We start from the raw sequence: 27038 nt of genomic DNA on the forward strand, positions 1-27038 counted from the left end.
GAAAGTTGAAATTGTGAGTGAACTGTTGTGAACAAACTGTTATTATGTTTTGTTTTACATATAGTGTTACATTGCTGTAATACTGGCTGCACTGTGTAATAATTCAAGGAGCTCAGCATGACATTAAAATAAGTGAATAAACATAAACATAAAATATTAATAGTTCTATAGAAAATATAAATATTGTTTGCCAGCGACATCCTCTAATGCCCAATTCTCTGTAAGTGTACAGGCACATTTATATTACAATGCATATATTTACACATTTTGAGGTGCTTTTTATCTCTTAATTTCATTTTGCTGAAAAATTCTGTGAAAAAAATATCTGGTAGACAACAATATTTCATTAATTTCATAATCAATGATTTATTTGCTTATTAAATGTCTTGTGATGATGTTCAGGGAGTTGATCTTCACCTCTATGAAGGTAGCTTCTGAAAACACCTACATACATTTTCAACACAAAAGATTGCAACATTAAGAGGACACAAATAAACAAATTAATAGAGGTTCACACACAAAGCAAAATAAAGTTTATTTTGACAATAAGTGTCAAATATCATCAGATTCATTCATCAAATAATCTGGGGTTACAGAGAAACACAATGCTTGATTACATCAATGCCAATTGGTCTGTTTTCCTCTCCTGTGTATCTCTGGCAGAAGAAGGCTCAACCAGTACACTGATCTGTTGGGCAAGAACACTCTGTATGAGATACAACAGAGTTTATCATGGCTGCTTTTTGCCCCACTGGGCTAACATCATCCATGTGTAGAGGGTTGTCTGTGGAATAAAGCAAACGCAGGGAATGGCATGCAGGTTTTTCAGTTTACATGAACATGCGCTGTTACACTCCTTTCAAGCAAGCCTTTTGATGTTGTATACTGGCTACCTTGTAATGTGCAATGTTCACTGTGCTCTATAAATGTGGGTAGAGTGAATAATGTAATGTAATTACAAGTCATATGAGCTTGTACTGTCCTATCTAAGAAATAAGATAACTAAATTACAAAGAATCATTTGAGGATACTTGAATTAGAGCCTATTATTAAAGCTTTGTGAACCATCCCTGAATTGATTTGAAGTGAAGGAGTCAGAATGAGGTTTAGCTGGGATTCCACCTGTAGGATGGCAGTGAAAGCTGATGTTGAGGGGGGCTGTGTGGGTGGGGGAACACCCAGGGGCACAGTGCAGAACTGGCTCAGCAGAATAGAAGTGGGTTGGTTCTCCTGCCCAGGTCCACACGTTTCTGTTGAATCCTCAAGAAATAGTTGACAACATGACAAGTGAAAGGAAGCAATGCACTGGTGACAAAAACAGCACTAAATATACATATTATATATTATAAATATAGACACCTACAGTAGAGAATGAGGTCATGCTGTACCTTCTCTGCAGCTGCCGTGCATCCACATCCAAGAGTGGGCAAAACTGATAGCTCTCTTGGCAATTTTGGAAATGTGGAATACCAGGTTTGTCTCTCCATCATTGTGGCCACACATTCCACACATCCTGCCCCTCATTATGGCCCCAATCCTCAACCAAATCCTCTCCCCACTGAAATAGATTATGTCCAAGCCATTCTGCTCCGCAGACAGCACTAAACCTTGGCCCTACCTTTTAACCATCACCTTGCCTGTAGGTTACACAAAATGGCTACAGATCACCTTCATTTGATAGATGCTGCTGCTTGTCTCTTTTGGTCAGTATTATTATCAAGGGGTTTGTCTTTATTGTTAAGGCAACAAGAAACACAGTTCTTCTCACCATAGGTATCAGTGAAAGGGAGGTTGATGGATGGGATCTCATGGTTGTTGTATATCAGTTTCAGCTCAACACTGGCTGAGGGTAATATTTCAATGTCACTGATGACAAAAGAAAATTAACAATAATTAACACGAGTTGGACAAAGATAACACCGACTCCTAACTAACCATTTGAACATTGTGGGAAAAGTTATCTTTCACAATGTGCAAATACCTGTCAGTGATGTGGGTGGGTGTCTTACTCACAAGTACCTGGGATATCATGATGTCTGCATAAAGAGCCAGCTCATAACCCTGCAAATTCCCATCACTGGCCATGGTATGGATTACGATGGCAAATATGGGTGGAAATGAATCTCCGAGGTTCTGTAAATTTCAAAACACTGAATCACTTTAAATGACATAACTTTCAACTTTTAAACTTTACTTTCTGGCCCTGCAAGCATTCTATTCCTATTTGTGTTCCTGAATATTGAATCATGCATAATGTTCCTATTGTTGTCCTTGTCCAAAGCATGTTTTGATTCCTTGAAGTGCTCAATGTTTACAACATTTGGCTTTGATGTCAACTGGTTACTCATACTGTCAGAAATATTAAGATTTTTTGAATCTTTGAATTCAAAGGTTGGAGCTTCAGCACAAATGGCATTCTGGTCAGCTGATGACTGGAGAGTTCTCTCAACTGTAGGGTTCTCCATTTTCATGGACAGGGTTTATTCAGACATCTAGATCCAGAACAATCAAAGGAGAGAGAACTATTAAGAGGTTTGATTAGGACTAATGTCTATCTCTCAGACTTACAACTAAGTATTTTCCTTCAGCGTGTCGGGCCTCTGGTTTGAAAAGGGATTTTAGAGGATAGTTCTCTGTAGATTCTGGCATTAGCTAAACTTTTTTATCTGCTGCGGGATCTTCAGTATTTCTCGTGATGGAAAATGCATCAGTTCTTTCAAAAGAATACATTCAAATGAATTACATTATTATGTATAATAAACAATTAAATACATTTTTACAGTATATACACTCAGTTCGCACTTTATTAGATAGACCGGTGCACCAGCTTGTTAAGTCAAATATTTCATCAACCAATCATGTGGCAGCAACTAAATGCATAAAAACATGCAGACATGGTCAAGAGAGTCAGCTGTTTTTTTACATTACATTACATTAATGGCATTTGGAAGACACTCTTATCCAGAGCGACATACAACAAAGTGCATACCCATAACCAGGGGTAAGTGCGCTGAAAGACCCTAGAGGGAAGTACAATTTCACTGCTACCTGTACAACAAAGATATATTTGAATCTTTTTTTTTCTTTTTTTTACGAACAAATAAACAAACAAACAACAAAGCAAAAGTGACCAAACTTATCTATCCAAACACTGTTTTTCAGTCTATATGTCAGAATGGGAAAGAAATGTGTGACTTTGACCGTGGAATGATTGTTGGTGTCAGACAGGGTGGTTCGAATTTCTCAGAAACTGCTGATCTCCTGGGATTTTCACACACAGTTTGCAGAGAATGGTGCAAAGAAAAGAAAAACATCCTGTGAGCAACAGTTCTGTGGGCAAAAAGCCTTGTTAATGAGAGAGGTCAGAGGAGAAGGGCCAGACTGGTCAAAGCTGACAGGAACATGACAGTTACGTAAATAACCACGCTTTACACCAGTGGTATGCAGAAGAGCATCTCTGAACACACATAATGCTTCAAAAAATAAGTGGATAGACTACAGCAGCAGAAGACCAATACGTCTAAAAAATAAGTCTAATAAATACGTAGTAAAGTGCTTATACATTCTAATGTGAACTGAAGACATACAGCATGATTTATAACAATAGGTGACAGTGTAGTATAATGTGTAAGGACCTTAGGTGACAACTACAGGACTACAGGAGCCAGAATCCTAATCTCAGGCTGCTGATTCTTATCCATAAAAATCCCTCGGCTGACCTCTTGAACCTGCAAAGATAAAGAATACCAAGATTGCCACAATAGTGTAGATGGTTTCACTTCAGTGTTTACTTTAGACTTTTAAATGAGCATTTATCTAGTTCTGATTCAGTCAGTGTATCATGACAAGGGACACGCCCTTGTAGGGTCCTGCTCTGCAATATTCCTCAGGGCCATCATTGCATCAATTTGAACTTTGACAAGAAACTCTGGGGCTACAGAGGAAAGGCCTGGTAGGATCTTCAGTATGGGCTTGATACTAGCTGAAAGACCAGCATTACCAAGAGCTTTCAAGGCCGGGATCAAATCATCATGGAGTGGCTAGCAGGTAGAGAAATACAGCCATGACTCTTTACCTATAATTTTGATAAGTTTAGAGAACACATTTTGTTCCCCTATGCAGAACTTTTCAGAATCATTGATATTTGCGATACCCCCGCTCTTCATTTCAGACCACATGTTTTTCATAAGATTCATGAGATTTAAGAACTCATTGCAATAATAAATGAATAATAATAAATGTTTTTAAGAATAATAAAAACAGGGTTGTGGTTTGTTTTTATTAGTTATCCTCCAAAACAATCACGGAAAAGAATACTTCTGTGAACAACAACCAGCCATACAAATAATTGTGTGACATTCTATCGTGGAAATAGTCACATTTTGCTCACATTTTGGATTAATTCAAACAACAATAGCCGCCACAGCTGGAATATTGCTTTATATGCTTTCACGTGGCACCACATACATGGATATTGCCACATGCAGTTAAGATATTCAATGCAATAAACATGTGTTCAAGATCTGCCTCATTGACAAAATGTGATTTGTAGGCAGTCCTATTCACTGATTGCGTAATGAGCTGTAGCCTCGATAATTAAGACATTCATTTCAGGCAGACCACACCAACACACTCTTGTCAGGCAGATTTTTGGGCTGCTTGTTTCGTGTACATAAACCTGGCCCATAGTCTTCCCCTATGTTTGTACATAAAATATAGATCATTATCCATGTTGTTTATTATATGCAATACATTTATTATTTGCACAATACACATTTTATCTATATAATTGTAATTATACAATTTTACTTCTTCATACCTTTAAAATGGCATCTGGCCAATCTTTGTTCATCACATAGAATTTGTTCACCATTGAGCCATAGGCCAGCACAGCCAGATTGCGCACAATGGGAAAGTTAAGGTTCCTTGTGAATATGAGATCCTGTAGACAAGGTTCAGGGATAGTTGTAGACCAAATGTTTTGTTAGTTTGAGTGGTCCTAAATTAACTAAACAGATTGGAAAGATAAAGGAGCTCATGAGTGCACTCACAACTGCTATTTTCATGATATCTTGGTCAGCCTGAACAAGGTGCATGGAAAGGACAAGGACCTGGCAAGCCTCAGCTATGGTCAGCTCAGACCTTCTGATTGTCTCAGCAATGAATTTAGAAGAAGCCAAGTTCCCAACAGCAGGCACTGCGTCCAGGAACCAGCTACTTTGAGCAAAACACATCAAGAAGCACAATAAGAAGGGAAAGGGAGGCAATACCGATGACCCCTTTAGGACAAAAACATCAGTCATCATTTCTGCCCAAAGAATTAGAGCTCTTTGAATGTCACTATTCCTTTGAATAACTTCATAGTAGACAATATGTTAAAATATTTAATAAGTTTTAATTAATTTAATTATAACTTAAACTTCTGAAACCCTGAAACCTTTTTATTGTAATTTTTTCTCTTGACCATGCTGCACATTTTTTAATTACAGGTGATATAAAATTTTAGGTGAAACATAATGGTCTACATAAGCCAATCAGTTGTCAGTGACTGCATAAAATGCACAAATGATTGACTCTCATTCAATGTTATTTTTATGATTGAAAGAACAACAGGAACCAGTACTAATAATATCTTACCTGTATTTGCATAGTGCTTCCACACCACATGAATATCCTCAAAGCTGCATCTGCGCAACAAGAGAATTAATTTACAGAACTGGTCTGGGGCATCCTTCTGGACACACTCAACATTTTTCAGAACCAGTTGCTGTATGATGTTTATTTCCTTTTAAAATAAAATGAATTATTGCTATTTACTCCACAACAATGATACTTTCTATTAACAAATTAAACCAAATCAACCTTTCTTGGCTAAAATGTATGCACCAACCTCTGCCATTTTTTACTCTGAAAGGTAGTGTAGATATCTTTTGCATTTCAGAAGCAAACTGATATTGAATGGGTCCACGCTTCTGAAATTCCAGGTCGAGAAAAGTTCCTTGAGCTTCCTTCACCTTGACCAGCATGAGTTTCTGACTACTGGAATACAATTGCCAAAATAAATGACAATAATGTAACATTGAAAAGGAAAATTATTCCTAGTGGTCATGAATATGTACCTGGCCTCAAGGAGCAAGGAGGTCCTGGGTTCGATTCCTGCGTGGGTTTCCTCCGGGTACTCCGGTTTCCTCCCACAGTCCAAAGACATGAAGGTTAGGCTGAGTCTAAATTGCCCATGGGTATGAGTGTGTGAGTGAATGGTAGGTGTGTGTGCTCTGCAATGGACTGGCAACCTGTCCAGGGTGTATTCCTGCCTTTTGCCCAATGCTGGGATAGGCTCCAGCATACATTGGGCTGTGACCCTGTTCAGGGTAAGCGGGTTAAGATAATGGATGGATGGATGGATGTATTATTAAGCAGTCAAATAAATCCTATTATTTATCCAACCTCATTACTGGAGGTGGGCTTGTGAGGGTAAGCCTTGCCATTGACCCTCTGTACTTTCTCCTTACAGTTGGTTAAGTCCTTTGATTTTGTGATAATGATTTGGTTACTGCAATTTTCCTGCAGTAGTTGGTATGGCAGGTTCCTGCAATGGTTAAAACAAAGGAATACATTACAAGAAGACTGCATCAGCTTATGTACAACAAATAACCCTGATGGCTTGTCACTAAACACTCATAAAGTGCAAGAAAATAATTGGTTCAACATAATCCATGATAAACAGATTGTGCTTGAGTTCTAACCTCCTGCAATTGGTAGACTGTGTGTTTTTCATTATCAGTTGGAGCATGCTTAGAATGCCCCTATGGATGTTGACCACAGTATTGGACACACCAGCAGGGGTGAAGATCTGACCCACTTTCCCATTGTTATACTCAGGGGCTGAATGAGCTGTGGTTCCAGTGGCTGGTTTAGCTTGGCCACGGACAGGAATGGAGCATTGGGCCAAAATCCATTCTACTCCTGGATGAGTGGATTTATCAGCTGAAACCAAAACAGGGAGTGATCTTTAATTATAGTACCAAATCAGGTCCAAATGCCAAATTCAACTATTATATTATATTTTAGTATTTCAACAGAAATATGAAACAGACTTTGGAATTGTTCAGATTTAGTATAACAAGAAGTAAACATTGGGAGCAATTCTGAGCTCACCAGCAGCAGGTAGACATTTTGGGCTACTTCAGTAAATCGCATGAGTACCTCTTTTTAATATATATTTTTGCAATGCATGACATTATGAATATTAAATATGCATCACCATATTTTATCTGTAGGCACCCTAAAGAGAAAAAATATATATTCAGCAGTAAGGAGTGGAAACCTATTGTTATTAATTATGTTTATACTGCAGTTCACCACACAAAGCTTAATGTCCACTCACCTGCAACAACCAGACCCAAAGCAAATATTATTCCCCCCATTGTGAATGCTGTATGGTGGTTTTGGACAGGTTCAAAACTTAAACTTATGACACAAGGGGATGTCACTGCTGTTGAAGCAGCGATGTCTTCATGCAGTTATGCAAATAGTTTTGTGCCAAGTAAAACCTTTGCTGAACTGCTTATGTTTTTACCAATTTTATATCAAATACAGGTTAAAATACCTTTATTTGGCTATTTGAAAAAATGAATATATGCAGCCATTTAAAAAAAAAAAACCTTGGGTCATTCTTACCTTATAACCAGAAAATGCATTGTGCATTCTTTATCTTGTGGAAACAAATGTTCTGACATTGACTTTGAACTTTTGTGTTTAAAAAGTTCGCTTTTGCAAACAATTTGTTTGTAAAACAGCTACATTAAATACAATTTGGAAAGAATTGCCAAGCTAATGATCAACTAACATTGATCCACAACAAACATTTCTGCTGAGGATACTATTTGTATTTGATTTGACACAGCAGTGACTTTTAAGCAACTGAGTGATTTATCATTTTGATTTGACTTTTGATTATAGGTACAGTGGGCTCCAGAATTATTGGCACCCATACTCACATAATACAAATTATAATCGCTTCTTAATAATGTACCAAACAGTTGAATTTGACACACCTAATATTTTGCCTATATGGCTGATTTATTATGATTTTCAGGCTGATGATGTCCTGCTTTACTTGCATTCACACTTTTTTGGCCCTTGTGAGACAACAACAACAGACTCCAGATGGCAATCCTCGAATCAACTCAAGACATTTTGCTTTAATGCATGATCTAATGATGAAACCTAACACACCTGTCCAATTTGGACCCCAAATAATCTTAGAAATGTTCCAAGGTTAAAGGAACTTTTACAAAATCTGGTTATTTTGGTCTTTTCAACGCTCCGTATTGGCGGAAGTCACAACAGGAATGGAGCTGCTCTGTTGCGGTCGTTGAGTTCTGCGGCAAAACGAATGCGGAATGCGGAATGGAAAAACGAGGAACTGATAAGTACTACTGCAGTAGTAAGGCTACTGCAATTACAAAGTATTTCATATGAGATACAGTAGCACGAATTGCTAGACAAAAAACAGTCGTTGTTTAAGTCCTTGCATTCGCTACCATGCTAGTAGTGTGGTTATGTTTTATGTTTTTGACACTGGTCTGCTGTGATGAGCAGTGTCCGTGTGAAACTCAGGACCTGTGCGAACAAATCACCGATGAAAAGGATTTTGAGGTAAGTTAGGTAATTGAGCTGACCGTGAGCTGGTTGGTGGCATTTGTGTGGTTATTGTAAAATGTTTCTGCATTTGTAATGGATAGTGGCTTTAGCTGGGCTATAAGTTTCAGTTTTAGATGGACGATTCTTACTTAAGCTACCATCTTAAAGGTTAACGGTGAACTTTCCTTACGAATCTTTATTCAGGTATACGTGTTTGATGTGGGACATAAGGCATGGAAGTCCTATGACTGGACTAAGGTAACAACAGTAGCTGCATTTGGAAAATATGATCCAGAGCTCATGTGTTATGCTCACTCAAAAGGAGCACGGCTAGTTCTGAAAGGTAAGCGTCTGAGCAGTTTTTATTTACACGTTTTACATTTGAATAATTAACAAAATAACGTGCCTGTAAACTCATTGTCCGTTTCGTGATGCAAACAGTAGTGATTAAATCTATTAAATACTCGAAATGTAGGCCTACACACAGCAAACAGCCATTGACGACATGCTAATTTGGGTCATTCAGGTGACGTACAGCTTCCTGGAATCGTGGACCCTGCGAAGAGAACTGCATGGATTACAGAGAAAGTGGACTTGGCCAAGAAGCAGTTTATGGATGGGATCAATATTGACATTGAGCAAGAGGTGCAGGAGTCCACACCTGAGTACTATGCGTTGACTGCTCTTGTAAAAGAATCCACTGAGGCTTTTCACAGAGAGATCCCAGGGTCACAGGTGAAATTTAATTGAACACAATAATTTCCCACAATGTTCGCCATTATATTATTTGCTAGATGCAGGAGCTCTGCAAATGACAAAATTCCATTAATTAAAGAAATGTGTTAGTACTGTAACCTGTTGCATGGTGAAAATGGATTGTATGTGACATTGGCATCAGGGTTGTTGCCTTTATTTTCCTACGTGGCTCATACCATTCTGTAGCTAGTATGAATAACAGTCTTTTCCATTCTTAGGTGTCATTTGATGTGGCATGGTCACCCAAATGTATTGACAAACGTTGTTATGACTATGCTGCCATCGCAGAATCTTGTGACCTGGTTTTTGTGATGTCATATGATGAACAGAGTCAGATATGGGGTGACTGTATTGCTATGGCAAATGCACCCATTTACCAGACTTTAACTGGTGAGTATTAGGGAAAGGATTTAGTTATTCTCTTCATTTATTACATTCCATAGTATCATTTATGCCAGGGCTGCTCATTCTGTGTTTGGGACAGACTGTGTGTGCATGTTTATATTCCTACCAAAGCAGGAAATTCCTTTTCTTCAACTTCTTCAAAATTAAACTTCTCAGTTGACTTCTCGGTATTTATGCTCAACTTCCTTTTTCTTAGCATATGATCATTACATGATGATGAAGATAAACCCCAAAAAACTTGTGATGGGAGTGCCATGGTATGGTTATGATTACCCATGTGTGAATTTTTCAGAGGTAAGTACCCAACTGCATGCATGTCACACCAGTATCTGTCTACCATGTCTGTTTTTATCCTGTCATGATTTAGATTAAGCAGCCTTGTTGGAATCACTGGGTTTTACCCATGAAAGAAGGCTGAGTACAAACCGTTTACGAGGTTTATATGAACACCATATTTCCAATGATGATCTTTACTCTGGTTATGGTCATGTTCCGGTAATGGTGTTTACATGCATCGTGAAAGGAATGATCCAATCTTATTCTTGTGTACAAGTTAGCTGTATATTCTGTTTATGTAGTTGGGCAGTGCCAAAGAATGGCATCCTAGTAATTCCATGTGCAGAAAGTGTTTAAAATTCACTGTGCGTTTTGTTTCTTTGCCTTAAATTAGGGCTGTCAACATTAACTTGAGTAATTCATTTTTTATGATTTATGTTTATTTTATTTTGGCTGTCATGGTCTCCATGAGTGCAGGACTATGACCAGTTTCCACATCTACCTTCCTATCTTTAACAATTGTAGGCCTAATTAATTCTAGAAATTAAAATGAATCCTATGAGTTACGCATTACCATGAACAGTCCTACGTGAAATGCATTTTTTCCTGAGTCTTCCACCCTTTTCTACTTTTTCAGTAGTTCGATTTAACCTTTTTTTGTTTACTGCAGCCTTAAACTAATAAATATTTTGGTTTTCTGTGTATTTATAGGAGGGTGTGTGTACAATTCCTAAAGTACCCTTCCGCGGAGCTCCTTGCAGTGATGCAGCCGGACGGCAGGTGCCCTACAGTGCCATGATGAAACAGATCAACAGCTCCATGTCTGGCAGAATGTGGGATGAGGTACAGGCTGCCCCCTACTACAATTACAAGGTATGTACATTTTCTAGCAGCATTATGGGGCATCATTGCTATACATCCAAATAAATTATATTGCGTATCCATTTGGGAACTGTCTATGTAGGTTGAACTGGTTAAATTACCTTTCTGTACAATACTCCAATAGTACTTGGCATTTGTTGCGGCTGATATTACCTTTGACTTTCCGTCACCAGAACAAAGAGGGGCAAGTCCACCAGGTGTGGTATGATGACCCAGTGAGCATTGCTCTGAAGGCAGCCTACGTCAGTGCACGGGGCCTACGGGGAATCGGCATGTGGAATGGCAATCTCCTGGACTACAGCAACAACACTGTTGCCCAGCAGCAGACGAAAAGCATGTGGAATGCCCTTAAACCAAACCATGAGAAAGAACACTGAGTGAAGAGACATCCCAGACTCCACAGCTATTTCTACAAGTCAATATAATGCTTTGTTTTTGGACTGGAGGAAGAACAAGTATTTTTCTCTTTAATTTAGGGATTTGTACTAGTACTTCAATTAAATAGCTTTTTTTATTGCAGTTATAAAACATTGGTTGGATGTCCTTTAAGCAGTTGTTTAAAAAAGACATTCAAATTTGTAATTTAATAATATAAATTCAGATTTTCTATTCCCAACACCTTTTTGATATGCAGCTGAGATGGTTGTTTTTCCGGTTTTGTAACATAATTACTCCTCATAAATGATCTTAGTGATCACTGCGCTATTGTGTGTGTCGGGATACCAGGCTCCCAAAAACTGTACCTTGTTTTATTTTAAAAATACATTTTAAAGGGTTTGTAGACCAGGCATTTTTACACAATCAAAGATGTGGTGACTTAGTCTGATCCCTGACGTGTAGGTTGCGTGGACTTTTACTCTTTTCCTATCTTAAATAATCCTGCTAAATTTAGGAAAACCATTACATCTCTTAACCCTACTGTTTCTGCAACATTACCATAATTCATCATTTTCAGCCGATAACAGAAACAGTGCAATGTTGATATTTTCAATTAACACTTTTCTGCAGTATACTTATTTGGCCACAAATACAAAGCTCATAGCACTACTGTTTCAGTGCCAAATTCTGCTTCTGATGGTACCTCACTTATGTATTGAAGCTTTCTACTGTGTATAAATTATTGAGCAAGTTTCTTCCTACAAATATTTGGGAATGTTCCTGGATGAAAATCTCATTTTTAAAATGCAATTGGAAGAAAGCAATGCCTTAACTTTGCAGCGAGAAAGAAATTGGTTCAAGCTTCCTTTTTGCCTATGATTGATGATAGTGACATTACATGCATGCTTCTAACAGGGTCTCTTGCTGTAATATACATTCACCGAGCACTTTATTATGATCATTTTGTGGTACATAACATTTTTCAAACTGTTGCCTTGATTTTTTTCATTTATGTGCTAAGATAATACATAATACATTGCTTTGGAAATATTACAGTATTTTTGTATTTTATTCCAGAGCCTTTAATAAACTGATGAATTACAACAAAAAAAATTGAAATACAAAATGATAACCCATACTCAAGAATCCAAGCAATAAACAAGTGGGTTTCACACCTCTGACAATCTTGTTTGGAATTACTGAACACTTGATTACCTTTTGAGAACAACAGCTTCTTCACACACAAAAAAACATCATTCTTTGTTACTTATGATTGAGTTGAAAATCTTTGAAATGTCAGGATTTAGACCTGCTTTGGGACCCAAGTTTTTTGTGTGGTACGGGAAAAGAAGACTGGACCTTCTGTATCAGCTCTGCTTTCAGTACCTGAAGTTCTGTTGCAGCCTGCTTCCGGAGCTGAAATATATAAAAAGATGTGGTTATTAAAGATCAGAAAGCTTGGTTAAAATAATGGTCAAAGATTCCTGTCGGAAGAAAATGGTTTTCATGATACCTTCAGCTCTGTGACAAGTTTCATTTTGGCATCATCCACTTTCTTTTTTAGCTTGTCAAGTTCATGGCTCTCTGAAATAATCTGGATGATGAGCTCATTCTGAAAAAGAAATATATAGTGTATAGTATGTATGTATAGTATGTAAATGTAAATGTATAGTATGGCATGGCAATGAATAAAACAGCTGTGGTCTGCTGGATTCTTTGTAGACATAGGATACAATACAAACACTCACTGAGCACTTTATTAGGGACACCTGTACACCAACTTATTCATATAGTTTGTATACCAACATACAATCATGCAAATACAGGTCAGGAGCTTCAGTTAATGTTCACATCAACCACCAGAATGGGGAAAATGTCCTGGAAAGATCTGGGATTTTCCCGCACGACAGTCTCTAGAGTTTACTCAGAATGGTGCGAAAAACAAAATCATCCGCTGAGCAGCAGTTCTGCAAACGGAAACTGTTGATAGAAGCGACCAGACCGGATAGAGCAGGCCTTCCCAGTCACCAGATGTGAATACAATGGAACACCTTTGAGATGTGGTAGAACGGGAGATTTGCAGCATGAATGCGCATCTGACAAATCCACTGAATTGAGGCTGTTTCGAGAACATTAGTATAATAAAGGTTGTGTTCCTAATAACGTGCTAGGTAAGTGTATGTTAATCCTTGGACATGTGATAAGTCCATATCTCTAATTTAAATTTTTGAGACAGAAGTTTTAAATACTTTCAAAAGTCGTGTATATTGAGAAACACATTTTTGTAACATTGAAAACTTGAGCCTGCTACCACCTAGTGGCTATTCCTAATGCAGAATTGTATAATAGTAGCACATCTATAACTTTACAAGAGATGGAAATTCACCTTGGCGTAACGTTTCCCCAGGCGTTTGGTTTTCCGTCTGCCATCCCTTGCTTGTAGCTGATGGAGCAGTTTATGATAAAATGCTTCCAGGTCCTGTCTGAGACTTTTTAGTGTGCTCTCCAGGGGTTCTGTGGCCTTCTTTGTATCAAAGTACTTCCTCTTCCAACTGTCCCGTGCTGAGGACAGCTTCAATTGTGACATTCATTCAAACATAATTTTACGATAGTTGACAGAGAGAAATGGTATGTTTCACACAGATTTAATTCATACCTTGATTCCTACGGTATCTGTTCTGCACTAGTAGGTCTTTGCCTTTCCGCAACAGACCTTGTCGAGTCCTTTCAAGCTGCTTCCTCTCTTCTCTCACCACTTTAAGCTGCTCAATCAACTCATCTCCTTGAGGAAAGCACAATTATCGGTTAGGTACTGTAGCTTCTTCAAAAATGAAAGTCAAGGGGCTCCTTTTTAAAAAGAGATGGGTTTCCAATTACATTGTTTGTGCATTTAAGTAGGAAAACATTTAAGGTGGTGCATACAGTGCAGTTTGCAAGTATTTTGACAGTGGTACAATTTCTGCTCTTTTGGCTCTGTGCTCCAGCACATTTAATTTGAAATTAAACAATGAAAAATGGGCAATCATTTTCAATATTGGGCTATCCATGTAGGAATTGCATCCCTTTTCATACATAGTCCCTCCATTTTAAGGGAGAAAATTGCACAATTGGCTTCTCAGCTGCTTCTGACTAATCAGGCATATTCAATCACTTCCTTGGTAAAGGTATACGGAAGCTTTCAGTATCTAGTCTTGATTCTAGGCTTTTGATTGTCTATGGAGTCTGTTATTGGCATTTGCCAATATGAGGACCAGAGTTGTGCCAATGAAAGTCAAGGAAGCCATTATGAGGCAGAGAAATAAGAAGAAAAAAACTGTGATATGCCAAAAAATAAGCTTACCGAAAGGGGAAGGGAATGGACAAGCAGGCTAACATGAAAGGATGATGCTGTACCCCTTTATTGCTGGAAACATACGGCAATCAACTGTACTTTGCTTGTGGTTTTGACCCTTTTAAAAACAGGACCAATTTAATGCAATACCTATTAACGAATAACAGGTATTGGACAAGTGTCCTAAGAAATTAGCTCATGATGTGAGCCAGGTTGTCAGCTTACTGTCTGTGAGGACAACTGTCGCAGTGGTTTTGCATGTTGCTATGGCATGATGAGGAAGCACTGTGGGTGGGGAAGACTGTGCGGGAGTGGGCAGATGGGGGAGATTTCTCCGGACCTGTAAACAAATTTCAAAATGAGTGTGGTCTTCAGTGTATAAATGTAAATGATTTTCTTGTCTACTCTCCCCTTCACATTCATGACGTAGGACAAGATCTTCCTTTATAATCCCCCCCCCCCCCGGCTATGGAATTTCTAAAGGGTTGTGCAAGACAGCAACTGACAAAGCCACAAAACCTTATTTTACAGGGGGAATCGCTCATTTACATGTCTGCAAGACATCCTGGTGGATTTTGAAGGATTCAATAAAACTCTACAAACAAATAATTGCCATTTGTTCATATATATATATATATATATATATATATATATATATATATATATATATATATATATATATATATATATATAAAATAGAAGATCACATTCAAGGGTGGTATGTAAAAACTTAGCATCCATAAAGTGCAAGTACAATATTGTGGATATTAATAAATTCTGTGCTTTTCAATTAATTAGTAATCATAATTCAGCAGTCATGCATTAAATATATCAATAATCTTTTCACAAAGTAGAAACATTGTATTTTACATTACTTACCTGATAATTTGATTTCTTGCCAATGTACTTAAATGGCTGTGAGCCTTTTGAGTTCCTAAGACATAGGAATGCATGCAGAAATGTTAGACTGAAGATAAAGTATGTAATGCAAATATGTCTGCCTTAAACATTTGCAAATGAAGTGTTGACACGTACATGTGACTGATGTGTTTACCTGGCTTTGGAGAGGGTGAATCCAGAATCACAATCCTCCAGTGACTCGGGAACTCCAGAATCTCTAGTGCGGTTTCTTCGGAAACGGGGCCCCATCGTTACAAAGGTCTTGCTTTTATCTTTTAGCTCTGAGGCTGGAGCAATTTCTATATTTTGACATAAATGTACAGTATAGATCATATCAGCACATTCTACTCCTCCTGGAATTAGATTATCAGTTCGCATAAGGTTTTACAAATTTTAGGCTTATTCACCTTTGAACAAATACTGAAATTATATAAGTTATATAAGTTATATAAATATAAATATATATATAAATATAAATATGATAATCTATAATTAATATGATCAGAGAGACATGTAGATAGTTATGTGGGTTGCCCACCTTCCTGTGCTAGAATAGACGGGGACTGCTCTCGTTCTCTCCCCAGGTGGCTGTGAGCTTCATCCCACTCTGGCTCTTGAGAGTGGAGAAGATCTTCTTCCTTCTCATCACTAGAGCTGAAGCACCCCAGACTTTGCATGATCTGTGTTTTGGGAGATTGCCGTTTGATCTGGGGGGATTTAGAGGATTTTTTTGTTGCAGTAGGGACGCAGAAACTCTTGGCAGAGTACATATGAAGGTCTGTGTGGTAGCTCTGCCTATCTGGTGTGAGTGAATGTGAGAGAAAACTGTCACTATGTTCCACCATGGGCAGCAGGTACAATTCTGGATGAGGTGCCTGATCAAAAAAAGACGCAATAAAACAATTATCTTTAAAATTTCTTTCAATAACATATGAACAGAATTTTTTTTAATCTGATTAATAGACTTAGTAAAACTGTATGACCAGAAATGTACCATTTCTGTATTAAAGATACACAACACAATATATTAAAATAGACAAGGCAATATACTTACACATGGAGGGACAAAGGACTTCACTTTCAGTTCCCTTTCTTGTTTGGCTTTGACCTGGAATATAGCACATTAATTCACTAGCACCAATCATGCATTTACTCCTATGCAATCCCACTCCACTGTTTATCCCCTAGGGAAATGCATTGTACTCACCAATGCCAAACTTCTACCAACACATTTCAAAAATGAGAAGTTGTCAATTGTCTTCTCTGCCCCAAGAAGCCCACCAAGTTCATCCCTGAGAGTTTCTAAACTTATGTTGGGATACACTCTGCAAGGAAACAAACAATTAAATTGGAGCAATTAGAGACCAATAAGTAACCAAAATGTAACATTAAGTTTGAAGTAATTAAGTCATTTTATCAAACAATCAATGTAAAAGATACATTGAATCAAGAAATAGCTAGAGTGCTTACCTAATAAAGCCACCAGATATGAATGTGTCGATGGCTTCAACTGGCGCTTTATTGAGTTTTGAATTCCATTTCTCTTCTGGTACGTAGAATACATGCAGCTCCAACAACTAGTGAATTATAAATAGTTCAGAAACACAACCTATTCATACTAAAACCTTGACCAAATTGTAACATATTCTTGACTGAATGTGCCATGTTTCAATGCTAATATACAATGGACACTGGACAATGTCTTCGAGCAAGGGGCAAAGGTGAGAATTATCTTCACCACAGAGTAGTCTACAGTAGGATACATTTCCGAGCTACAACGTCATAATAATAATAATAATAATAATAATAATAATAATAATAATAATAATAATAATAATAATAATAATAATAAAAGCTACACACGGCTATAAAAACGCCGGAAAAAGATGAAGTCCCATACACGACTTTTCAAAAATCGAATTAAGCCTACAAGCGAAAACATATCGATAGATGATGTATAGCATATCATTAGCATCTTACCCCTGGGGTTGCCGGTCTTTCTTTTTCTGGAATTCTGCTCATCTGGACATATAACGTTATTCCAATAAACTCCACGAATACATTTAATCTAAGGGTGTGCTGGCGCACGTAGCGAAGCCATATTTTATTTCCCTTTCGTTCTATAAAGCGGGTGATTTAATATATGGCATTAATTATTCCACAAAAAAAACATGACGATGTTTGGTCAGTTGGCTTGGTGAGTGCGTCCCGCGAAAGGAGTGGAGCAGACTGCTAAGTAACAATATGTGTAATCAAACAGTCGCCGATAGGGCAGGGCAGGGCAGTTCCTTAGGAAATTGTGAGGGGTAACGGGACACAGTAGCCTATTGTTGGTGAATGAGGCGCCATTCCCGTAAATAGCCTTGGAAGTTATTGTAGAGTGCTCACGTCCAATTTCGCCTTTACACTTGTGCGGCGAAAGGAAAACATCCGAAAGTCAGATTGAAATGTAGGTAATATTTTACCTACCATTTCTGTCATTATTATACTTGCCTTTAGCTATAGTAAGTTTTATTTAGAATACATCTGAGAATAGGACAGGCGTTCGAAGAGCGTGGTAAAGGTTTTAGTTTATATTTACGCAAACCTAAATTCATTCATTATTTACTAAATGAAGATTGAGAAAAAAGTTTCGGCACCGTCTGAAAGGATTGGCAGTTATCAGGGCTATTAAAATATGGCCCATGAAGTCTAGAAAGCTTTCTTTGGTTTTCATTCGTTTTTGAATCAGGGACATCAGGGCCCAGTATTTTAAAACGTTTTTGGATTTTGTAAACCAATCCAACAAAGAATCTAAATCAATAGTTGGTTTTGGGTATTTCAAAATGATATGGTGTAGATTAGGATAGGTTTGATACTGAAAATACTGATAACCTTGATCCCACTGAAAGGGTGGATTCAGGATGGATTGAAGGTTGATGTAAACATGGCACATCTTTAATACATTGTTTTATCCAGTGATTGCACATTAATTAACACAAACCCTTCCAAAACAATATCAATTCTAAATGGACAATAAAATATTTACAAGAACCCACAACACTAAAAATGGTCTAAAGAAAGCCTTAGAAATGGGAAATGCTTTGTGATGTTATTTTAAAATATATTCTGTTATCTATTCTAAAACAATTGCCTACTGACCTCATCGATGAAGACAAAGGCCCAAGCCATAACACCCCCTCCACCATGTTTCACGGAGGAATGTGGAATCGCAATGTTCCTGATTTTCATTTCCAAGCCTTATGACAAACCAGCTTAATTTGCATCAACACCGTAGACTCTTCCTCATGTTGTCACATCCCAACAACAATGGACATAATACCCAATATAGCGTATCAAAAACCATATCTCCATATGTATCAGAGTAGCCCGTTTTGTTGTAACTCCGGAATATGTGTATATGTAGCCCTATGGTGTCAGCCTAATCACTAACATAAGAGTAGGCAAATGCACTTTCATTTGAAAATTTCCATTTGTCACATCCACAGTAGAATTGGAGATTTCATTCCACATGGTTTTTATGCCACATTAATAAAGTCATTTAAAATATTTAAAGAGCGCCTTGATTATTATTTTAATAGACCGTCTTCTAAGAACACCTTCTTTGATCGCTGAACACCTACGTTTTCATCATGGCTCCCTTTTTCCTCCCATTTTAATTGAAATTTGAAACTCAATTGAAATTTCCAGTGAACTTACAATTCATTCGGCTATAGGCTATCCTAAGAAAGAATAGTGAGAACTTTTAACTAGCTATTTTAACTTCTAGGAACAAGCATATGCCATGAATAAGTGTTTCCATTTGGATTTCTACGCCATTCTGATCCTGCACGATTTGTTCTTGCAATTAGGCCACTCGCCTCGGATTCTCATATAGTGGATTCTCCTGATGCATCTGGCAACCCTACAATGTAGTCAAAACCGGAAATGTCTTTCAATCGGAGTGCTTGAGTTAGCATCGTGCCTTTGTTCCCAGTATTTGCTTGTTAGATAGGCTACATTGTAGTAAAACATGTCTGGCTCATCAAACATCCGTGTAATGAAGAAAATTGTTCAGCAGTTGCGTTTTGAAGCGAGCATCAACAGAGTGAAGGTAATTTAAGTAAACTTATAACACGGTGTTTGAAATGGACACTTCGTAAAATAACGAGGTGGCCAAACCTATGCTTTTTAGCTTGCTACTGATTTGGGCGCATAGCGGGACAAGCAAATCTCATTACCTGCCAGTTGTCTTGGTGTCGTAATTCTTAAATTGTGCTGTTGGCGTAAACATACATCGCATATTTTAACTAACATTCACTAAATACTTGTTGCTAGAAGTTACATCTACATCCACCGGCGTGGAAACTGTCGGTTTGCCATCTTAACTATCTAGCGAAATGGCCATGGCATTGGCCAAGATGGTGATGTTAGCCGTAGCCTGACGTTAATTGCTAGTTTGTTTGTTGGCAAGATAGCTAAATAACCAATTTTACCTTTCAGTTTATACTGCTTTTACTTGATGACACTGACAAACTACTTTAACTATTTTTTATACGGACATTTAAGTTATACGTACCATTATCCCATTTAGCCTATTACTGTCTGTCAACGGGTTCGCCTTGGGAATTACATGGTGTATCTGACGCGGTTTTGTATACGATGCAATGGCAATATGAATTTGCGATATTATATATATATATATATTGTTTGCATTAGCTGTGTGAATCCCACTCTCGTCCAGGTGTCTCAGGCAGCGGCTGACTTGCAGCAGTTCTGCATCCAGAACGCACTCCAAGACCCTTTGTTGACCGGGGTGTCTTCAAGCACGAACCCATTCAGACCTCAGAAAGTCTGTTCTTTCTTGTAACACAGCTCCTGGCTTATAGGCTGGTAAGTGTAATCGATATACAATCATTAACAACGGATCTAAACCACCATTTAAAGCAGTGGTTCCCAAACTCGGTCCTCGAGTAACGTTACCCCTGTGTATACTGGTTTTCATTCCAACCACAATTACAATCCCGTTGTTAACAAGCTGTTAATTTAATTACGTGCTTTTAATGTTTAGACAGATAGCTATACATACCATAAATAAGATTTCCATGTGCAAAAAGCACAATATGAACATGTGATTTAAGGATTAAGAGCTTGTTAAAACTATTCAATGGAAATTGGGGTTGGAATAAAAACCAGCATACACAGGGGTACTCCAGGACAGTTTTGAACCGCTGATTGAAAACTTGTAGCATGCAGTATATTTTACATTGAAATTCATTCTAATTGTGCTACAGGAATTAATTTTTTGCTCTGTTTAGCTATTAACTAATAAGGCTTCAGGTTTTCAGGTCAAGATGCCACATTGAAGGACTTGACAGTGAAGTACAGTTAAAAAAATAGCAGTACAACATCAGTAACCTGATGAACTGCTGTTATTAGTAGTAGTGTTTGATCGAAGCTAAGCTATCAGCAAGAAGCACCATTGTTGAAAAAAACGACATGTGCAGAATCGGTTAAAATTTGCCCAGGAACATATCGATTGGCCCAAAGACAAATGGCATAACATTCTGTGGACTGATGAGTAAAATTGTTCTTTTCAGGTCTAGCGGTCATCAACAGTACGTTAGATGACCACCGGGTACTGAATTCAAGCCACAGTACGCTGTGAAGACAGTGAAGCATGGTGGTGCAAAAATCATGGTATACCAGGAATGATGGATCAGTTAGAATACATCAAAATACTTGGAAGAGATTATGTTGCCATATGCTGAAGAGGAAATTCCCCTGTTTTAACAAGACCCTAAACACACAAGTAAGCGAGCGTCTTGGTTCCAGACAAAAAGGATTGAGGTAATTGAGGGGCCAGCTCAAACCTCAACCCCATTGAAAACTTGTGGGGTGACATTAAAAATGCAGTTTCTGAAGCAAAACCCAAAAATTTGCAGGAACTGTGGAATTGAATTTGTTCATCCTTGGCTGAAATACCCGTTTCTAGGTGCCAGAAGTTGGCTGACTCAATGCAACGCAGATGCGCAGCAGTTATCAAAAACAATTGTTATTCAACTAAATATTAGTTTAGTTATTTAAAGTGAAATTAAATCTTGAAAATTTTATTTCAGTTTATACAGTATGTGTTTTGAGTTTGAAGAGAAATGTCGACACTGCCATTTTTTTTGAACAGATTAATATTCCTTTTCTTTGCTTCCTGTAAAAGAATAATGCAGACTTGATCAAATTTGTTAATGCTTTGATTTGGAATTGAATGTGTAATGTTTCCACGCCATTTGAAATATGGAACTATAAAAGCTATTAAAATATTTGCACTTTATTCACTTAATGCAATGCTATTTATTTGAACACAACTGTGTTGATTACAAACCAGCTAGTGTCAGCACTATACCTTATTTAAAATACCATTACACCTGCCAATATTAAAAAGAAAAAATTATGCAGAACTTAATACTTTGCATTGATATTGTATGTTAAACTGAGGAGAAGACTGATTTTAAATGTGTGCCTTTTAATTCTGAATGAATTCTTTTTTGGCAATATTCTTCACTGAACTTTTACAATAGGCAAATAAAATGCTAATTGAATAGATACATGGCCATTTAATTTACAAGCCTTAGAATAGGTAGACCTATGGTCAGTTACTTATTTGAATGATTCACGTTTTTCCATATGTGTTCATTCACAATTGTCCAGGTTTTCAAATACAAATGTATATTTAAAAAAAAAAAAGACATTAACATGGATGTGGCCTGATGCGAGAGAGGATCCATACTCAGAGATGGAACTTCCTTCTGCTGGAGTCCATCTCATGCCGCTGAAAAGTGAGAAAAGATTCAATTAAAAGGTGAAATATGTCAAAAGCATATGAGCACACCTGTCCATATACACTGTCTAATAAATTAGGTATTTATTGGACTTACAAAATATATATATTTAAACTTCTACTGCTGTAGCCTATCCACAGTTATGATGCGTTGTGTGTTCAGAGATGCTCTTCTGCATACCATTGTTGTAATGTGTGGATATTTATGTTACTGTCACCTTCCTGACCAGTTTGAGATCTGACACGATTAGGTCTCATTAAAAAAAAAAAAAAAAAACCCTGGAGCCAAAATTACAAACAGTTTCAGCTTATTTGCATGACAACATGACTTATTCCCACTTAATTATTCATTATTATTATTATTATCTTATCCAGAGCGACATAGTTGTTTACACTAAGCAGGAGACAATCCTCCCCTGGAGCAATGCAGAGTTAAGGGTCTTGCTCAAGGGCCCAGCGGCTGTGCGGATCCTATTGTGGCTACACCGGGATTATAACCACTGACCTTGCATATCCCAATCATTTACCTTAACCTCTACGCTACAGGCCGCCCCTAGAAGTCATAGAGACTGGAGCTGTCAAACTCCAGTCCAGGTGGGTCGCAGTGTCCGCTGGTTTTCGGGGTATTCTCGGCACCAGTGGTTCATTTAAGTGTGAAAATGATTGGCTAAATAATCTATATGCCTTTTTCTTCAGGCCTTAATTAGCAGCTGATTGAAAGGAAACCACAAAAACCTGTAGATACTGTAGCCCTGTGGGAATTTAGTTCGACACCCCTGCCATTGAGAAATCGTTCTTTTTCTTTTCATTTTAAATCAAATAATTTTTTGATAAAATAAAAAAATTTAAACCTGTACCCCATATTTTGCATAGGACAAGACACCAAATTCCTCATTTTAGATAGATTTTTTAGTCAGTTTCTTGAAACATTGAGACATCCTGATGCTACACCTAAAGAAAATAGTGGTATACACAACAGCATTCAACACAGAGGGAAAACACTAGTTTTTCATAATTAAAAACGCTATGTACCATCCAGAAAACCAGCAGAAAAATGTTACATCTTATAAACACAATCTGAATTCACAATGTGTATAGTTGTGTTTTTACTGTATTTGACCAAAGGCTGTGCTACTATCCTATCGGTGAGTTAGCCTTACCCACCTAGCAAAGCATTGTATCTGCACATTACAAATAAATTGTGCAGATGCATGAAATCCCCCATGTCAGTAACTGACAGCTAACTCTCTGAACATGGATAATCCCAGTCTTTCTGGATTAGCTCCCCATCTCAACATTTGCGCGAAATGTATGCAAGTACTCACCTTGTGAACCCATTCATACTCTCCGAATTTGGAGTCAAAGGTTCCCTTTTGGAGAGAGCGGAGTTTAAGTGTAAAGCGTGGTCCTAGCTCTTGAATGCCAACTCTCTTCTCGTTCTTGAAGATGTACCTTATGGGCAAAGACAACAGTGATTGCGTTGATTTATCTAAAATTGGTTTACATTAAGACTAAATCATAACCTCCTAGAGTCAGTGCTGTGGTACCATTATACACTCACTGAGCACTTTTAGGAACACCTGTACACCTATTTATTCAGGGATTATCTAATAAACCAATCAGCAGTGCAATGCATAAAATCATGCAGACACAGGTCAGGTTGAAAAAACATAGCCTGGTCTGATGAGTGTTTGCATGTTTTTGCAAATGTGAACATCAGCAGTTCGGTATCATTACCATAGACAACAGATCCCTCCCCACACAGGCCTTCACCAAAGTAGCTAAAAATATTGTGTAACCCTTTCATTCTTGTAACAACACTTGAAAAGGGTTGTGCAATGAAGTATGAATCAGGCTTAAAGAGTATAAGAGTTTTGTATTTTGTAGGTATGTTTAAGTGTCTGATTTTATCAACATCCATGGTCACTGGTGTTCACAATAGTTCATTTTCAGACTACAAATCCCAGAGCTCCAAGTGAAAGAAACTATTGGCTACAAAGAGCACGGAGTGCTTATTTTTCTACAAGATAATCCAACAGAAGCACATCCAAGACAAGCCTAGAGATGACTAACAAAGTCACCTGACACAGTAACACTGAGCAACGTAAGAAACTTAATTTAAAATTTAGATTTCAGATGCTTGGTTTTTCCACATTCAGCATGCAAGCACATTTCACTATGTGGCAGGAATGCAAACACACTGAATTTGTATTGCTACAAAATTGTATCAAATGGTATCAAATGCTAATAAATGATGCTAATAAAAGTCTCAAGGTTAGGGTACTCACCTGTGAAATCTGAAAAAGATGAAGTCTCGCTGATTATGGAATGTTGCAACCTGCCGGCCGATGAACTGTGGATCATGAGGGAAGAGTGCAGCAAACATCCGTCCAATGCTATGACCCAAACGTGTTGTAAAGTTGTTTAATATCACCTCTGGAGAATGCTCTGTTGGGTCTTTGCCTCGTCTCTGTAAGACACGTGCATTTCAAAGGAAGCAGCAAAGTAAGTTTTTCCTCCAAAACAGGCACACCCCAAACGCATAATGTTGGATTCACAATTAATTAAATTATAATGCAATAAATATTTCTACAGACACCCCCCGAAAAGTAAAAACCTAGTTCACCTTACCTTCATTTCCTTGCGGAGTCGAACACTGCTTACTTTGAAATGTGCAGTTGGTCCATCCGGAAGATGGCAAAGAACAAGACCATCTTTGTAATTTGTGGTTAAGACTTGAAAACAGCATAAACATAGAAAGTGGGTAGTCAAAATGTGTAGTATACTTTTTCTGAAAAAAGTGCTGGATAAAGCACAAACTGAATGGATCATGATGTATTTAAAAATGCAGTAGGATTGCTGGAGAATTATTTTGTTTGTGAGAAGGCCAAGTAACTCAAGATGTGAACTAAAATGCATCAAAAGGATACTGGGCATCTTACGGTCCTCGTTTACCACCATGAGAAACGTAAAATCTCTGGCTTTACACTGAGGGATAACCCTCTTCAAAGCAAGACCTCGTCTGTAATACACATGTGCATTTGGTATGACAGTAGCAAGCTGTTCACAGAATCTCACCGTCCTCTGAAAAACAAAGCAGCAACTTTAAATATGGGGAAATAAGTAGAGCAAATTTCAGCATTTATGTTACTACTGAATACTTTGCATACCTCCAGTACTGGCATGTAAATATTGTCCCAATGTTGGTGTCCAAAAACATACTCACCCCTCTAGGTCTGTCTGAGGTGGTAATGAGGACCTTTGGATTTGTCAGTTTGTTGAAGTAAGCTGAAAACTCATCTGTTCCCTCATCAAAAGCTACCTGCAGAAAATTACATTAAAGCAACAACAAAGGCAATTAAACTACCTCACTGCAGTTACCAACTGTATGTTCAATATTCATGAATACAATATATTGTACATTTTAAAGTAACATATTTCAGTCTGAATCAATGTTTAAAATGATGTCAAACTCAATATTAACAATTTTTCCATTGATTATATAATGTGAAGCCTTACCTCTTCATCCTCTGGGTCCACTGTGGTTTCATCATAAATCCTCTGGTTTTCTATAGTTTTAGGGACTGGCTTTGGCGGTGCCTAGAGAAAAGCAAGTTATATTTTATATACAACCACAGCCATGCATACACTTTCTTATGCACTTGTAATTCTTATTTTCTGATGCACCTTAAAAATGTGTTTAGAATGTTCTTAACGGTCTAATGTTGATGTAATGTCATTTTATACTAAAGGTACAGCAATGGAGTTCCAGAACACCGAAAATCCAAACTCTTCAAATGGCTAAAAGGCCACAGATCACCATTTGCTTTCCATTTTCCTCATCCACATCCAGCACAGTACACACTTATAAACGTACATCCCTTCATTAAATATCATTCTAAGTTTGCTACATTAAAGAGCTTCAGCTCGTCAATTTTACTGCCGTACAGAAAAATGAATGGTAGCCTTCAGTTTCTGTAGCCTACACTACAGTAAGAAAGTGGAATTTACCGCGTCGCCAAGGGCTTCTCTCTCCTTTTTCGTTTTCTTCTTCAAAGCCAGCTTTTCCTTTAATAAAATAAAAGTTGTTCATATTAGACAGACAGCTGGTTGAACGGTTTAAGAAACTTTCAAAATAACACTAGCAGTGTCATGCAGTTAATTATCTTGCGCACAAGGCAAAGTAATTAATTATGTAGACTTGTCTTACTTTTCGTTTTTCCTGTTTGTATTTCATGAACATAAAATGTCGTCGTTGTTTGTTTTTTATTTCTGACACGCTGAATGTTGGGGGAAAGGATATTTCTGGTTGTGTATTCGCATTTTCGGATTCTTTGATAGCGTCCTTTTCAACAGCCTCCGGTTTTAGTTTGTTTGGTATCTTTGCATTTTTCATTTTTTTCTTTTGTTTCTTGCTATTGTCCTGCGATTCTGATTGCACTTCAAACTCCATGCTGCGTACTCTATCGACGTTTGTTTCTCGCATGTGTTTTGGGGCTCGCTCACGTTACTGACCAGGAAACAACCTTCAAATGACTTCCGAGTTCATTCAAATGCACACATTTAACGCCATTGTGCCTCCTAGCGACGCGGAAGAATATATTTTTATTCTCGCTCAATGACGCTTTTTTTGCGACTTGACCACTGTGC

At 37.7% G+C, this 27038-nt stretch overlaps 4 protein-coding genes across 8 annotated transcripts; 2 read left to right on the plus strand and 2 right to left on the minus strand.

Annotated features, from left to right (window-relative positions):
* Positions 1-8334: 8334 nt before the first annotated feature.
* On the plus strand, positions 8335-12521 carry ctbs (chitobiase, di-N-acetyl-). The gene is made up of 7 exons (XM_061237811.1): positions 8335-8661; positions 8851-8989; positions 9173-9381; positions 9621-9792; positions 10004-10101; positions 10795-10956; positions 11139-12521. Exons 1-7 carry the CDS (start codon positions 8548-8550, stop codon positions 11340-11342), a joined length of 1098 nt encoding a protein of 365 aa, XP_061093795.1. The 5' UTR covers positions 8335-8547; the 3' UTR covers positions 11343-12521.
* On the minus strand, positions 12276-21723 carry spata1 (spermatogenesis associated 1). Of its 5 annotated transcripts, none has more exons than XM_061237808.1 (12): positions 20133-21723; positions 17045-17151; positions 16782-16899; positions 16629-16682; positions 16113-16449; positions 15729-15873; positions 15554-15608; positions 14900-15014; positions 14000-14125; positions 13730-13905; positions 12857-12955; positions 12276-12759 (listed from the first exon to the last, which is right to left on the minus strand). In XM_061237808.1, the coding sequence occupies exons 1-12, from the start codon at positions 20133-20135 to the stop codon at positions 12640-12642; spliced, it is 1455 nt and encodes a 484-aa protein (XP_061093792.1). In that variant the 5' UTR covers positions 20136-21723; the 3' UTR covers positions 12276-12639. The 5 variants fall into 5 exon arrangements, with proteins under 5 accessions (XP_061093792.1, XP_061093793.1, XP_061093790.1 ...); XM_061237809.1 differs by lacking the exon at positions 20133-21723 and adding an exon at positions 18716-19781 and having other exon boundaries at positions 16113-16281; XM_061237806.1 differs by lacking the exon at positions 20133-21723 and adding an exon at positions 18716-19781 and having other exon boundaries at positions 14000-14122.
* On the plus strand, positions 19432-21881 carry gng5 (guanine nucleotide binding protein (G protein), gamma 5). The gene is made up of 3 exons (XM_061237812.1): positions 19432-19667; positions 20298-20446; positions 21154-21881. Exons 1-2 carry the CDS (start codon positions 19587-19589, stop codon positions 20421-20423), a joined length of 207 nt encoding a protein of 68 aa, XP_061093796.1. The 5' UTR covers positions 19432-19586; the 3' UTR covers positions 20424-20446; positions 21154-21881.
* Positions 21863-26927, minus strand: rpf1 (ribosome production factor 1 homolog). The gene is made up of 9 exons (XM_061237810.1): positions 26599-26927; positions 26400-26456; positions 25908-25988; positions 25615-25710; positions 25319-25472; positions 25020-25102; positions 24677-24858; positions 23714-23840; positions 21863-22379 (listed from the first exon to the last, which is right to left on the minus strand). The coding sequence occupies exons 1-9, from the start codon at positions 26872-26874 to the stop codon at positions 22338-22340; spliced, it is 1098 nt and encodes a 365-aa protein (XP_061093794.1). The 5' UTR covers positions 26875-26927; the 3' UTR covers positions 21863-22337.
* Between the last annotated feature and the right edge of the window lie 111 nt (positions 26928-27038).

This window comes from Conger conger, chromosome 4 (assembly GCF_963514075.1).
Source record: "Conger conger chromosome 4, fConCon1.1, whole genome shotgun sequence".
Classification (NCBI taxonomy): Eukaryota; Metazoa; Chordata; class Actinopteri; order Anguilliformes; family Congridae; genus Conger; species Conger conger.